Source organism: Rhinolophus ferrumequinum, chromosome 16, assembly GCF_004115265.2.
Source record: "Rhinolophus ferrumequinum isolate MPI-CBG mRhiFer1 chromosome 16, mRhiFer1_v1.p, whole genome shotgun sequence".
In the NCBI taxonomy this organism is placed as follows: domain Eukaryota; kingdom Metazoa; phylum Chordata; class Mammalia; order Chiroptera; family Rhinolophidae; genus Rhinolophus; species Rhinolophus ferrumequinum.
Genome location: NC_046299.1, coordinates 27705339 through 27719614, shown reverse-complemented (window position 1 = coordinate 27719614; position 14276 = coordinate 27705339). Strand labels below are relative to the sequence as shown.

Below are 14276 nucleotides of genomic sequence, written 5' to 3'. Positions count from 1 at the left end.
GTCGGAAGCTGGACGGGGCAGAGCTCTTTCACATCACATCTATATTAATGGAAACAGTAGCTGATGGGCACTGACTTTTAACGCGACTTTCATTAAAACAAAAAAACCAAACAACCCCAAAGAGCATGAAATCTGGGGGAAAAACAGGTTTCTTTCTACTTAGTGTGTAGTTATTTAGTTGATTAAAAATACAATTGAAAATTATTCTTGAAATTTAGGTAAGGTAAAAAAAAGAAGTAGAAAGAAGGTTTTAGAACATTTGGGGTAACCACTAAAAATTTATAAGTTCTGTGAGGACTAGAACCAGGGCTGATTTGTTCACAACAATATCCCCAATGCTTAACAGACTTCTACAAGTACTCAGTAATATTTGCTGAATGAATGGAAAACCAACCAACCACCAGCATTCCTTTTCCCTTCAATGTTTAATAGATATCTATGATATGAGGCAACCGGGTGCGAAGTGAAGCAAGCCACCCAAGTCAAAGTTGCCACTGAAATAAAGACATTTAATTTTTCTGTCCTAAGGAGAAATGTCAGCACTTGTAATAGTCTTAAGAGTTACTAGTATATTAACAAGAGCTAACACTTATTGAGAGTGTACTATGTACCAGACACTGTATTAAATGCTTGTCATATATTTTATCAATAAACCCTTCCAAAAGCCCTCTGACGCAGGCACTGCTATTCTCCTCGTATTTCAGATGAAGAGACTGAGACACAAAAAGGTTAGATTTAAAAGCTTTCTCCAGATGTCCCACCCAGCACGTGGGGAAGCCAAGACTATCTCCTGGCAATCTAGCTCCAGAGTCCTGCTCATAAGCCCCTTGCTCCATGGGAATCGTGGCTCCCACACCCCCTGCAAAGGCCAGCCTCTCACCTGGGCAGCACAGATGCTGTACTGCGTAAACATGGCTTCATACAGGGCCATCAGCCCACTCTGTCCGGCGGCTGCACAGGCTCGGGCTTCCAAGACAGGAATTGCCTGTAACACACCAACAAACAAGGTGTGGTTGAGAGTGACGGAAGGAGGCCTGAGGACCCGTTACAGGGAGTGGGGAAGCAGTACTCACCATCTCTTTCAGATGGTTCTGCCCTGAGTGCAGGGCCTGCCGCACGCTCTGAGACAGAAGGATCTCATGGCGTAAGCGTTGCTTGCCAAAGGCTACAGCTCCACTGGTCACCAGCATCATCTCTCGGCCCTGATTCTGTAGCACTGACACCTGCCATTGAGGAAGGAAAACGCACCACAAGTCACTTGTAATTATCTCTTTCCTTTCTTCACAAGAAAATCAGATAGGGTGGACTACTGAGTAGATCTTAAAGATGACCAATGAGTTTTTTTAAGTATCATTATAAATTCATGGATTTAAACATATTTCATGTGTTTAAACTCATTGCAGTAATTCTCTTTATGATGTTAAGATCTTCCCATCTTCGGCCAGTGGAAGTTGGCTCCTGCGCCCATCTAACATGATCAGATGCCCTGGACAACAAGACAGTTGACTCCACATATTATAGTACTGCCCTGATCTAGAAAGGCCTTCCGTTAGGTCCATGAGTGTCCCAAGCAAATCATTATCAGTTCTTCCTCCTGTTTTCATCAAGTCTCTCCTTCGCTCAGAATCTTCGCTCTGCTTTTGAGATTGAACTGCAATTCCTCTACCTTGCTGCAAAGCCCTGCCTAGTGGAACGATCCCCTTTATTTCCCACTCTCCTGAGGAGATCCCTACCACCACTTACAGGCTCATCTCCTCCCTGGCCCACCAGCATGCCATACTCATCCCTGTCTTTGTGCCCCATCTGGAACCCACTTGGAGAGCCTCTTCTTTCCCAGAAGCATTGGGCTGCACAACTCCAGGGGCACCATTCACACTGTGCACTTAGCAGCATGGAACATTTCCCCTCTATTGGTGCAAATCAAACCAGTCAGAAAGGTCCAGGCTGAGTCCCAGCTCTCCTAGGAAGCACCAAGAATAACTATACTCTCATCTGACTTTCCCATCTCTGGACCCATCAGTCACTGTCATTTGGGCCCACTCATTTGAATATTTACTTTCTTAAACAATCACCTAATCCTTAAACAATCAGCTAATCACCAATCACCTAATCACCTAATTCCTTAAACAATCACCTAATCACCCAAGGGCCGAGACACAGAGGTCTGTTAAGCCCCTCACAACGTAGCCCTCTGACAAATATTTGTTAAAGTGAATTGATCTGATGGACTCAATCTGGGAGGCAGACTTAATAATAATTGCTTGGTACAGAAAGTGTAAGAAGTAAATGCCATCAAGTTTTAAGTTAGCAGTTTCCTAATACCAACTACTCAGTAAAGTTGTTTTTTTTAAACTGATAGAGTTGAGTTACACCTAGAACAGAAAAGCTCTAGCTTTATCTCCAGGATGGCTGGATGTCTGGTTTTTGACTCTTAGTCAGGGGTTGGCAAACTACAGCTTATAGGTCAAATGTGACCTGCATCTGTTTTTGTGAACAAAGTTTTATTGGAACATAGCCATGCTCATTCATTTATATATCGTGGCTTCATTTATAAGGTGGCTTTTGTGCTACAATGGCATGACTGAGTAGTTGAGACAGAGAGCATATGGCCTACAAAGCCTACAATATTTACGATCTGCCCTTTTACAGAAAACGTTTGCTGATCCTTGCCCTTGGCAAAGATAAGGGTAGTGGGATTTGTGACATGATGTTTCAAGTCCAAGACTCCCACTGCCAACTCCCAAGGTCAGTTTCTTTACTGATAATCTGCAGCCAGCCTGGCTTGACTGTGTGGCCAGTGGAACATTAAATCCCTCTAGAAACTTTGTTTTGAGCTCTTCCGAAGCCAAAATTCCTTGCACAGATCTCCTGTAATTCAATCAGGAGACAGTGTGGTCCCGATCTCCACATAAAGACCCCAGGGGGTTCATGCATAGGGGCTTGTCTGTCTCTCAGACCCCCAATGTTTGCTTGTACTCTCACTCTCTTGCTGTTTTGTATCCTTTGCCTTTAAATGAAAGCCTTACACGGGTATTCTCTGTGGAGTCTGGTCAGTCCTTTTAAATACCTGGACTTGGGAAATCTTTGCAATGATAATTCATATTTGTTTCGAGATTATGGGGCTAATTAAAAAAGAAAAAGCCCAGAAAAATAAGAAAGAAAAAGCTCAATATTTACACACATTCATCTGGGTTCTCAGCCCTGACTACATATTAGAGTCACCTGGGGAACTTTAAAAGCACGGGTGCTTGAGCCCCCTCCCAGAGATATTTATTAATGGCTGAGTGTGGAGCTCAGGAATCTCCAGGTCCTCAGATGATTTTCACGTGCAGCCAGGATTAAAAATCACTGATGTATATAGCTCCCTATCACTAAGGAGCCTGAGGGATGAACAGTGTGAGATCAGCTCTACTCCATGACATCCCCTTTGCTGGCCCTGGAATACTATTTCCCACTGGCACCTGCATTAGGAAAGGGAGTTTCAGATGGGTTAAATTTATTGCACTCAAGTCAAGATTATTTGTGCAAGCTGATAAACCTGAACTGACAGCTTCGAAATGCTATTTTATTTTAGTTTAGCAGAATTTTCCGTCTGGGCAATTACCTGCTCAACAATAGATGCCAGGCGCCCCAGTGCCAGGCCACATTCATCTCCTCGGGTCACCACGGCACTTCCGAGTTTCACCACAATTCTCTTCGCATGTTTCAGCTCACTGCGGTGGGCAAAAGACTTGCCATGTGCACGATTGAGGGGTACCGTGATAAAGGGGATGGTGCTCCAAGAACGAACATGTCTGATGGCTGAAGGCTGGACACGATCTGTAGCCCCAAAACCAAGTCAAATGAAAAACAACAACAAAAAACACAAAAAAACCACACACACAATGTATTTTCTCATTAAAAAGATATATGAATATTAACCAGTATAGTCACAAAAATTAGCTTTCTCATTCTTAACTGAGTAAAACCAATTTATTAAAAGCCTCATCTAGCTTGTTATCCTAGTATTGTGTGCAGTTTATATCCACTACACAGGTCACTGGTGAACCAACTACTCAGACAGTGCTGGTGAAGGTTTAAATGAAGGTTTAAACACTGCTGGTGAAGGTTTAGATGAAACAGCCTTTCCTGAAGACACGCTGGCAAACTAGATCAAAAGCCTTAAAAATATTTGCTTCTTTTGATCCAGCAATTCCATGTTCATAAGTTTAAGAAAACAATCAGACTGAGACAAAGAGATTCATCAGAAGGCTATTTATCATTATTTATAAAGGAAAAATGAGCAGAGAAAGTGTCTAAATAAAAGCAGAAGGATTAATGAACATTTTTAGAATTTTTAATAACAGGAAAATGCTCATGATATGTTTGTCTCATAGACATGTCTAAATGCATAGAAAAAAGATGGAGAAAATAAATCAAAATATATTTTATCTCTTGATGGGATTATGGATGATTTAATTTTCTTTATTCCTGTCTGTTTTCCAAATTTATGCAGTAAAAATGCATTGCTTTCATAATAAAAAAAAAGTGATCTTTTAAACCACATTAAAAAAGAGACTCTGATTAGCAAAGACAATTAAGAGTAAAGTAACTGGCATGAATAATAAAAAATTATAACTAATCCACCTACACATTTTCTCTCTGACATGGCACAAATCCAGATGCCTGTAATAATGATAAAAGAAACTGGGTAGCTTTCTGAAGGAAGTAATGTTGGAGTCAGGCACTTTCTATACCTTTGGACATCGGCCCCTAAGCAATCCTTTCCTGATTCTTTTCTAACGCAACACTATAGGTTTCTAGGGAGGTAAAACAAAACAACAAACAAACACAATGATTAAAAAGCTGAAAATATATCCGCATAAAGCCAAAAGCACTAAGAGCTATACACCGCCATCAGTCAAAAGACATTTCCCAGACTTTCTTGCTCAGCTAGATGTGGCCATGTGACTACATTCTGGTTAATGAGGTACAAGTGAAAATGTTATGTGGGACTTCTAGGAACTTCCTTAAAAAGAAAAGTGCTTCCTGAGTCAGATCTGAACCCACAGCTACCTGATTTCAAGCTGCCATCAGCCACATCTATTTGTGCCAATTCATGGCTATTATTTGTTCCTAGGTAGTAAATTAAGGTTCAGCAGCTCAGAGGCCCCCAATTACTCTATATATGCAGAAACATTTGCCTCTTAAAATCTCTTCTCCTTACCCAAGGTTATGTTACCTATTGATGCCTTAGTTACATTAAATGTGAGCCAAAAATGTGAAGTAAAAAAAGGAAAAGTGCTTCCTTCTCCTCTTCATCCACCCTGCTGTTTGGAACATGGGTATGAAGGCTGGAGCGCAAACATCCATTTTAGATGACAAGAAAACATGCTAAGAACTGTGAAGCACAAGGAAGGAGCGTGGAAGCCTGATGATTTCACACAGTACTCTGGAAGCCCTGAACTGCTTCCCTTCTGTTAGAACCCTAGGCTTCTCTCAGGAGAAATAGAATTGTATCCTGTTTGAGCCATTATTGTTTGGGGTTTTCTGTTACTACACACAGCTGACCTAATTGTAACTGACACAGGAGGAGACTGAGTGTACAGGCACAGGGGCAGGCGAGGCCTGGGCAGGGGAGGAGAGGCTATCTGTGGATATGAACTGTTGACAGGTGGCCCCATTCACAGCAAATGGACCTTCAGTTGGTGGGATTCCCTGATCTTGAGAAGTGAAACAAGATGGGCAACACAGGTTCTCAGCAGGAATAAACTTTAGGCATCTCCCCCACAAGAGTTCTCTATGTATCTTTAATAAATATTTGAATTCATTACTAAAAGTAATCATTCCAAGCCACCGTTGGACCATTCTTCTGTAAGTGTACTATTATAGAATAAATTCCTCCACTTGAATCAATCATTGTTACCTCCCTTTATTTATAGATTTGTCAGAATTTCTCTAGACGCACTGCCTCTATCTCCTGACCATTAACTGGTAACTCCTCTAATCATAATCTAGCTTCTATCCTTTTTCTCTATGCTGTCCCGATGGTTGGTAAAGCAGGCAGAATCTTATTCGTAGGGACCAGAAGATCACTGTGTGTTCTCCTCCCTCTCTGCCTCTCTCACACACAAATCTTAGAACATTTTTAATGAAGTAGTAAAGAGTCCTGTCTTCCCTCTCTTAAATAACCATTTTGCAAACTGACTGTGTTTCAAGTCTGTTGGATATACCAAAAAGATGATATGGTCTTTTTTCACAACAGGTTTGCAGTCTAGTTCCTGCAGAAAGCTGCTCAGTAAGTCCATCATCTGCGACAGAACTGGTGCTTCGCAAACTTGACAGACCCACAGGTGGGTGTTCTCTTCTTGCTTGGGAAGTCCCAAGGACTGAAGGACTGGTTTGTTGTGGGGGCTAAATTCCGTGGCAAGCTCCCTTTCTTCATTAGGTTCCTCAGTATAGGTACCCTGGCTCAATCTTCAGGGATGTCCTAAGCAATATACACACCTAAGTCTAAGCTTACAAGTTGTACACACAACAGTTCCACCCTGGCTGATCTGACAAATGGGTATAGGGAGAGACTTACTCCCCAGGGGATTACACCTGGGATCATCAGTGGCTATTTGCAGAGCTCGGAGCGACACCCAAGTGCCACGTATCCCTTTGACAGCTCTCAGGACATTTTTCTCTCTTGTCCACTATAAGGCCTGTCCTGTCCTGAAAGTGTACTGAACATGGGTGGCAGCCTGAGAGGGCACCTCAGGGACACAGGTTGTGGCACACGCCATTCCAAGTGATCAAATGACAGAAACCAATCAGAATCTAGCAGGCCAGGTTAGTATGAATGTGACTCCTGATGCAGTCTGTAGCAGGAGAGGGTGGCTTGGCTTGGTGCCAGGCAGTTGAAGGGTCACTCTGGCTACCGGCAACTGGGTCACAGCACATCAGGGCTGATGACAAGGTTCAAGAGGAGGCCACGACTATGAACAAGGTTTCAAGTGAGTACAAGCTCAGTTACGTCCAGTATGCTAGAGTACCAAGGAGAGTTCTATGGGATGCAGGGCTTTTCGGGTCTCCTGTTCAACAATGCTTTCACCCTCCCAGACTGACCCCTGTCTTGGGGGCATTTTTAATATTCTGTAGTGTATTATACTTTTAATGGTCCATACTAAAGACTGAGAAGGCCTTGACTAGTTAGGAAAAGTCCAAGGCTTCTGGATTGATAACCGCTTCCCATCTTCGAAGGAAATTTTAGGCTCTAAGTCCCAAAGTAAGTCTGAGGGGCTGAGAGGTGCATGTATGTGCACAGTTGGGGTGCTGGGGGTGGGTAAGGTTGCCCACATTCCTCCAGAGTGCCATGCATCATACTCCAAGGACGGAGAATCCTTTACCATTTCAACATCAGAGTCCTTATGCTCTGCAATCAATTAGGCTGTGTTCCAGGCCTGAACAGGAAGGGACTCTGACATGATTTCCATCTCCCTTCCTGGCCTTCCATTTCCCTCTATGTTTGTATCTATATGCTTTCTCACTTTGACTTTTTAGATTCTTCTCTTCTGCTAATCTTGGTCTATGTACACAGGGTTCTAGACTCCAGAAAAATATGGGTACTAAAAGAGAAAAATAAATCTAGAGACAAGATCAGAAGGGCCTCCTTCTGTGAATGAGGCTATAAACATAAACAATTATCAACAATAAAAATATTGAAGTGAATACTTAGTATACACAAGGAGTTGTGTTAATGATTCATACACTTTCACAGGGCAGAAAATATGTAAAAGGACAAGCGTAGGCTCTGCAGCCAGAATGCCTGGGATGGAATCTCAACTCTTCCACTTACTTGCTATTACCTTACCTATCTCATAGAGTTGATTTGGGAGATGAAAGAGTTAATGCACAAACAGGGACTGGCACAAAGTAAACACTAAGATACTACCTGGTATACAAAAGTGTTAGCTACTACTGTTATTATCATCGTTATCACCACCACCACCACCACCATCATCTTACTGAATTTTTGTAAGTTTTAAGCCTCATGACTTAGGTACTATTATGAGTTAGTTATTATTATTATTAGCCTCATTTTATAAATAAGGAAACTGAGGCCCAGAGAAGTCGAGTAACTTACCAACATTACTAGATTGGAAAAATGGCCACAATACTTGAAGCTTCTCCCGTCAACAGGTAGAGTCTACTTGACCACCCCTTGAATCTGGGCTAGCCCTATGACTTGCTTTGACCCAGGCGGTGTAGCAGAAGTAACACCGTATAAATTCTGAGCTTAGGCCTCAAGAGGCCTTGCAGCTTCCATGCTTGCTGTTCTTGGGAACCCTGCAAACATTATGTAAAGAAGCCATGGGTCGCCTGCTGGAGGATGAGAGACCATGTGGAACAAAGATGACCTACCATCCCAACAGAAGCCCCCGGCCCTCAACAATCAGCACTGAGCCAATGTTAGAACAAATACTGACACAGAACCATTGTGCAGCTGAGCCCGGTCCAAAATGCCAACCCACAGAATTGTGACCTAAAGCCACAGCTGTTGTCACTAAGTTAATTACTAAGTAAGTAGCAGAATTCGTTTTCAAACCCAGGGAGCCTAGTTCCAGACCCTGAACTCTTCTTTACATGAATGAGTGAACCCTTATATTCTTCCTTATATGAATGGGAAATAGAGATAATTCCAGATGACAATAAGCTTGATTATTTGATTCATTGATAAGCAAGTCTCTAGCAATAAGGTTTGGAGACAACATCTGATAAGAATTAGGTGTTATCAAGGAGACAGTCAAATCAAAACATAATAAACAGCCTTTCAACAAATGATGCTGGAACCAGATATCCATAGGCAAAAAGCATGAACCCTGACCTAAACATCATACCTTATACAAAAATTAATTCAAAATGATCATGGACTTAAATGTAAAACTATAAAACGTTTAGAAAACAAAACAACAACAAAAAAACAGAAGAAAATCTTCAGAATCTAGGACTACACAGAGTTCCTAGACTTGACCCCAAAAGTACAAACATAAAACGAAAAATTGATAAACTGGACTTCATCAAAACAGAAAAAACAAACAAACAAACAAACTTTCCTCTGTGAAAGACCGTTAAGAGAATGAAATGACAAGCTACAAACTGGAAGAAATATTTTCAAATCACGTATCTGTCCAAGGACTGGTTATCTAGAATATAAAAAGAACTCTCAAAACTCAACAGTAAAAACCCAAACAATCCAATTAAAAATGAGCAAATGACATTTCACTGAAAAAGATACATAGACGACGAATAAGCACATGAAAAGATGTTTAACATCATTAGCCACTAGGGAAAAGCAAGTTAAAACCACAATGAGATTATTATTACATATCTATAAGAATGAATAAGATAAAAAAGTGACAAAATCAAATTCTGGTAAGGATAAAACAGAAAGTGGATCACTCATACATTGCTGGTGTGAATATAAAATGGTACAGCCACTCTACAAAAAGTTTGGCAGTTTCTTACAAAACTAACTACCATATGGCCCAGCAATTGAACCCTTGGGCATCTATCCCAGACAAACGAAAACTATGTTCACATAAAATCCTGTACATAAATGTTCATAGTGACCTTTTGCATAGCAGTCAAAAAAGGGAAATAACTAGATGCCCTTCAATGTATGAAGTGTTACACTGTGGTACACCCATACCATTAATTATTACTCAGTAATAAAAAGGTACCAACTTATACACACAACTTGGATGAGTCTCCAGAGAATTATGCTGAGTTAAAAATAGCCATTCCCAATGGTCATATACTGTAGGATTCCATTTATATAACATTTTTGAAATGACAAAATTATAAGAATGGAGAACAGAGTCGAGGTTGCCAGGGGTTAGGGACAGAGAGGAGGGGGGTGGCTAAAAGGAGAAACTTGAAGGATCCTGTAGTGATGGAATATTCTTATCTTGACTCTGTCAAGATAGTGGGAGAAGTGGGTAAAGGGTCTAAGGAACATCTCTGTTTTAGTCCTTCTAACTGCTAATGAATCTATTATTATCTCAAAATTAAATACTTAATTACAAAAAACATAATAAACAAAAACAGCATGTAAAAAATTTGGGGGGAATGAATATAGTAACACTTTTTTTAAAATTTTTAAATGTTGAATTATTTACTTGAAATACTAAAAGTTGTATAAAGTTAGTGTACACACTTGATGAGTTTGGATGTAAGTATATATCCGTGAAATCCCCACCAGATTCTGTTCCATAAACCACCTATCACGTCCAAAAGTTTCACTTTATGGATAAATACAAACAGTTAGAACATTTCACCAGTGTAGCCTGCTTTCTTGGAAGCTTCCTGTCTTTGTCCTTTCTGCCAAATTACTTATATTTTCCCTCCATTAAAACCTTGGTTGAAACATACTCCGACCAAACTTCCCACATACTTCTAAGTTTCCTGTGGTACGTACGATATCTGGAGAGCGCTGTGGATTGGGCCCAGGGCAGGAGACGCTGGTTGAAGGGCTGGAACCCAGAGCGGTAGACTTGACTCAACATGGTGTGATGTGGTCACTGGTCAAAGTGCCTGAAGGACGCATTTTTTAAAAAATGAATAATGAAAAATACTAGACAGTTCATTTTATTTTCCTCCACTTCCCCACACTCAAAGTAAAAACTTGACCTTCCTACTCCAAACCCCTCTGTATTAGGGAAACTCCCACCTCCTCTGTATAGTGTAGAAGAGAGAAAAAACCACATGGCTCCTTCCCAGGCTCCACTCTACCCTTTTCCTAGACCACTTTAGTTTTTATGTAAACATATGGCAAGTAAGGATTATGAATTTTTTTTTTTTAAGATTTTATTGGGGAAGGGGAACAGTGTGTATTTCCAGGATTTTATTGGGGAACAGTGTGTTTTCCCAGGACCCATCAGCTCCAAGTTCAGTTGCCATTTTCAATCTAGTTGCGGGGTGTGCAGCCCATCATCCCATGCAGGAGTCGAACAGGCAACCTTGTTGTTAACAGCACGTGCTCTAACCAACTGAGCCACCTGGCTGCTGTGGATTATGAATATTTTGAGTGACAAAAAGTCTTTACGGTATAGTGTTTACAAGGTCTGACAATTAAGTTCACGAACTCATCCTAGGAAAAAGCGCTACATACCTCATTGTTGAATATCACTACAGTCACCTTCGAAGTACTCCCCTTGGGAAGCTATGCACTGACACCAGTGTCTAGTCTACCTTTCAAAGCAATTTTGGAACTCTTTTTCTGGAATGGACATCAGAACTGTCGTTGTAGTACCCTGGATGTCTTGAATGTCATCAAAATGTCTTCCTGTTAGTATTTCCTTTTTCTTGAGGAAAGAAAGAAGTCAATGGGGGCCAGATCAAATGAGTAGGGAGGGTGTTCCAATACAGTTAATTGTTTACTGGCTAAAAACTCCCTCACAGACAGTGCCATGTGAGCTGGTGCATTGTCGTGATGTAAGAGCCATGAATTGTTGGCGAAAAGTTCAGGTCATCTAACTTTTTCACGCAGCTTTATCAGCACTTCCAAATAGTAAACTTGGTTAACTGTTTGTCCAGTTGATACAAATTCATAATGAATAATCCCTCTGATACCAAAAATGGTTAGCAACTTCGTTGCAACGAGTTTGCAAACATAATTGTCAGACCCTGTATGTACAGATACTAAGTCTTCACTATAATTTTTACACCATTAGTGAGCCTCCAACAGATCAAAACAGATCCAACATCCAATAAGCAGCCATGTCCATCTTCCTGCTATCACCCCCAACAGATCTCTGAAAACCACATATTTGACATGTCATGTCAGCATGATACTTGCTGACACAAGAAGAGGGAGGAAGGGTCAGAGGCTGTTGCCATGTCCTTCTTCCTGCTGTCCACAAGAATCTGGAGAACACTCCTGCATCCCTGGGAGAGAGTGGCAATGCTTGCAAATGGCTGGCATTTTAAATGTGGGCACATCCGATGAAGGATGAATACATGGCTACAAACCTCAGAGGTGACAAAGGTCAATTTTTACCTTAAGTGAGCCTATTTGTTGTCTTTTTGCATCTAAGATAACATACCCTTGGAATGTCAGAGTAATCCTTTTTCCTGAGAACCCCCCCTCCCCAAGGGGCACAACCCACCACACCAGAGCAGGAAACAAAATCTTTCATTGTTATCTTGTTCCCCAAATACCATTTGTATGTGCTGTAAAATGCTATTAACTATCCTGTACTCACGAATGTAAAAGAAGTGTGTCTCCATTTTGCTTTTTATCCAATCCCAGAGATTTCCCCTTTTTGCTTTCTCCCACCCTCTTCATCTACAACCAATGAATTTCAAGTAATCTTCCTCCTTTGATTCGAATGTATAAAGTAAATTGCAAAACGGCCATTTTTCCAGAGCATTTTCTCAGTCCGTTGAGAATTTGCTTTCCGGCGATTGTTGTCAGTTTGGCTCAAATAAACTCTTATAAGCTTTCTCTTAGGCTGGATGTTTTTCCGTCGACGAGGGTAAAATAAACTGGGGCATTAACATTCTAGTTCCATCTCCTTCATGAACCTTCCACAGCAACTCTAGCATTCAAAATTGGATCTCATCCTACAAGTGAGCCTTTTACCAATCCATGTGTTACTGCGGCTTTTCCCAGCTGGATTATAAACTTCCTACTGACAGCATGGTCAACAGGATGGGGAACATGGACTTTGGAGTTGGAAAGATTTGGTTTCGAGCTCTGCACTTACAGTGTGCCTTATGGAAGTTTACTTCATCTTTCTAGGCCTCAGTTTCCTCATTTGTAAATCAGGGACAATCACAGTAAGGACCTCATGAGATCACTGTGAAAATTAAATAAGACAATGCATGGAATGCCTGGTTGCAACAGACGCTCAATAAATGTCAGTTTTCCTCCTTCTGTCTTTTAGGCACTAAAGATATCTTACAACCATTTCCATATTTCCTTCAGGACCTGTCACAGGCACAAAAGAATTCAATAAATATTCTCTGATGAATATAATCACAAGTTATACTTATGGACTGTTTACCCTGCTCTTATCTACAGTAATTTAATTGCAAGCTCTGAATGTTTAAGGTCACTAAGTTATTAGATTGAAGAATGACCTAAAAACCAAGCCTCCCGGCCTTTCCCCTGTACAGTACCTCTGACTAGCCCCACCTCGCCTCCCCACACTATAATGGTTCATCCTGCCAGAGTTTATTACGATCTCAAAAGCAGACAGCTGATTCCAGGGAGCAAAGGGTGTTTGTGTCTGCGTGTGTCTAGACGCAAACTCAGCAGTTGAAACAAGTTTCCATGTTTTGACTCAGGATATACCTCTTTATAGGTTTTAAACAGAAAACTCTTATCTTACTGATTTGGACAGAGAACTTTAGTCTCAACAAACTTCACCCAGAAACACAGGCTCTGTATACAGTTCACTTAAAGACAAAGACAGGATGATAAATCTCACCACCTGAGAACAGGGGATAATGATGGGGGTGGGGAATCTGGGTGCACATGTGTCAGGAACTATTCACAGACCTTGTGCCATACTGCCAAAGGAGGTCGTACGCGGATTCCCCAGCTGCGGGGGTCCTGCCTGGTTTTGAGAAGATAGCGAAAGCCAGAAGGGCTGCGGGGGACTGCACACACAGGCCCCTGAGAGCGTGTGGCCAGTTACAAACCAGGGTAAAACAGCCACACCGAGGCAGGTGCACTGGCAGCTGGATCCGGACTCCCGGACGAGAAGGGGTCCGCCGAGTCTTCAAGCCTCCACCTGGGGCAGTTCCTCCATTTGGATGTACACGTGGGAGGCCAGGAGGTCCGGTGCCCGAAAATTCCCCCAGACCCTGAAGCCTCTATGCCCTGGCATATGGGACAGCACGGGGCCCTGCAGCGCTCCCTGAGCGGCCCGGCCAGCCTCCATCCCTCCGCACGCGCCCATGCCCACGCCCACTCGGGGGCCCGACCCCAGGCCACGTGGCTCCTGCTCCCGCAGCGCCCCTACAGCCCATGGTCGTCCGCGGTCCGGCGCGCACACCATCTCTTGTCTCCGCCCGGGCGCCGCATCAGCCCCTGCAGAGGCGCCGGCGCCACGCCACCGCCGCCCGCCGCGTACCTGCCTCGCAGCCGCCGCCGAGTCTCACTACCGCCGCCGCCGGCGTCCTGTCCCAATGCCTAGCCCTCAGTCTACGCGAAGCCGATTCTGGCGCTGGCTTTCTTTCCTTTTTCTTCCGTCCACGTCCCGCAAGATGACGTGACGTCAGCGGCGTAGGAATAAAGCCAGGCC

The 14276-nt window shown here is 42.5% G+C and overlaps 1 protein-coding gene across 3 annotated transcripts in view; it reads right to left on the bottom strand.

The window, feature by feature from the left end:
• Positions 1 to 14258, bottom strand: part of ALDH18A1 (aldehyde dehydrogenase 18 family member A1) — a 38309-nt gene extending 24051 nt beyond the window's left edge. For 2 of the 3 annotated variants that reach the window (XM_033129951.1, XM_033129953.1), the window contains exons 1-5: positions 14106 to 14258; positions 10442 to 10557; positions 3605 to 3819; positions 1074 to 1223; positions 881 to 985 (exon numbers count right to left, since the gene is read on the bottom strand). In XM_033129951.1, coding sequence (XP_032985842.1) covers positions 881 to 985; positions 1074 to 1223; positions 3605 to 3819; positions 10442 to 10529 — 558 coding nt within the window. In that variant the 5' untranslated portion in view covers positions 10530 to 10557; positions 14106 to 14258. The remainder of the gene's footprint in view (positions 1 to 880; positions 986 to 1073; positions 1224 to 3604; positions 3820 to 10441; positions 10558 to 14105) is intronic. The other variant, XM_033129952.1, reaches the window with a different exon arrangement.
• Positions 14259 to 14276: the final 18 nt, after the last annotated feature.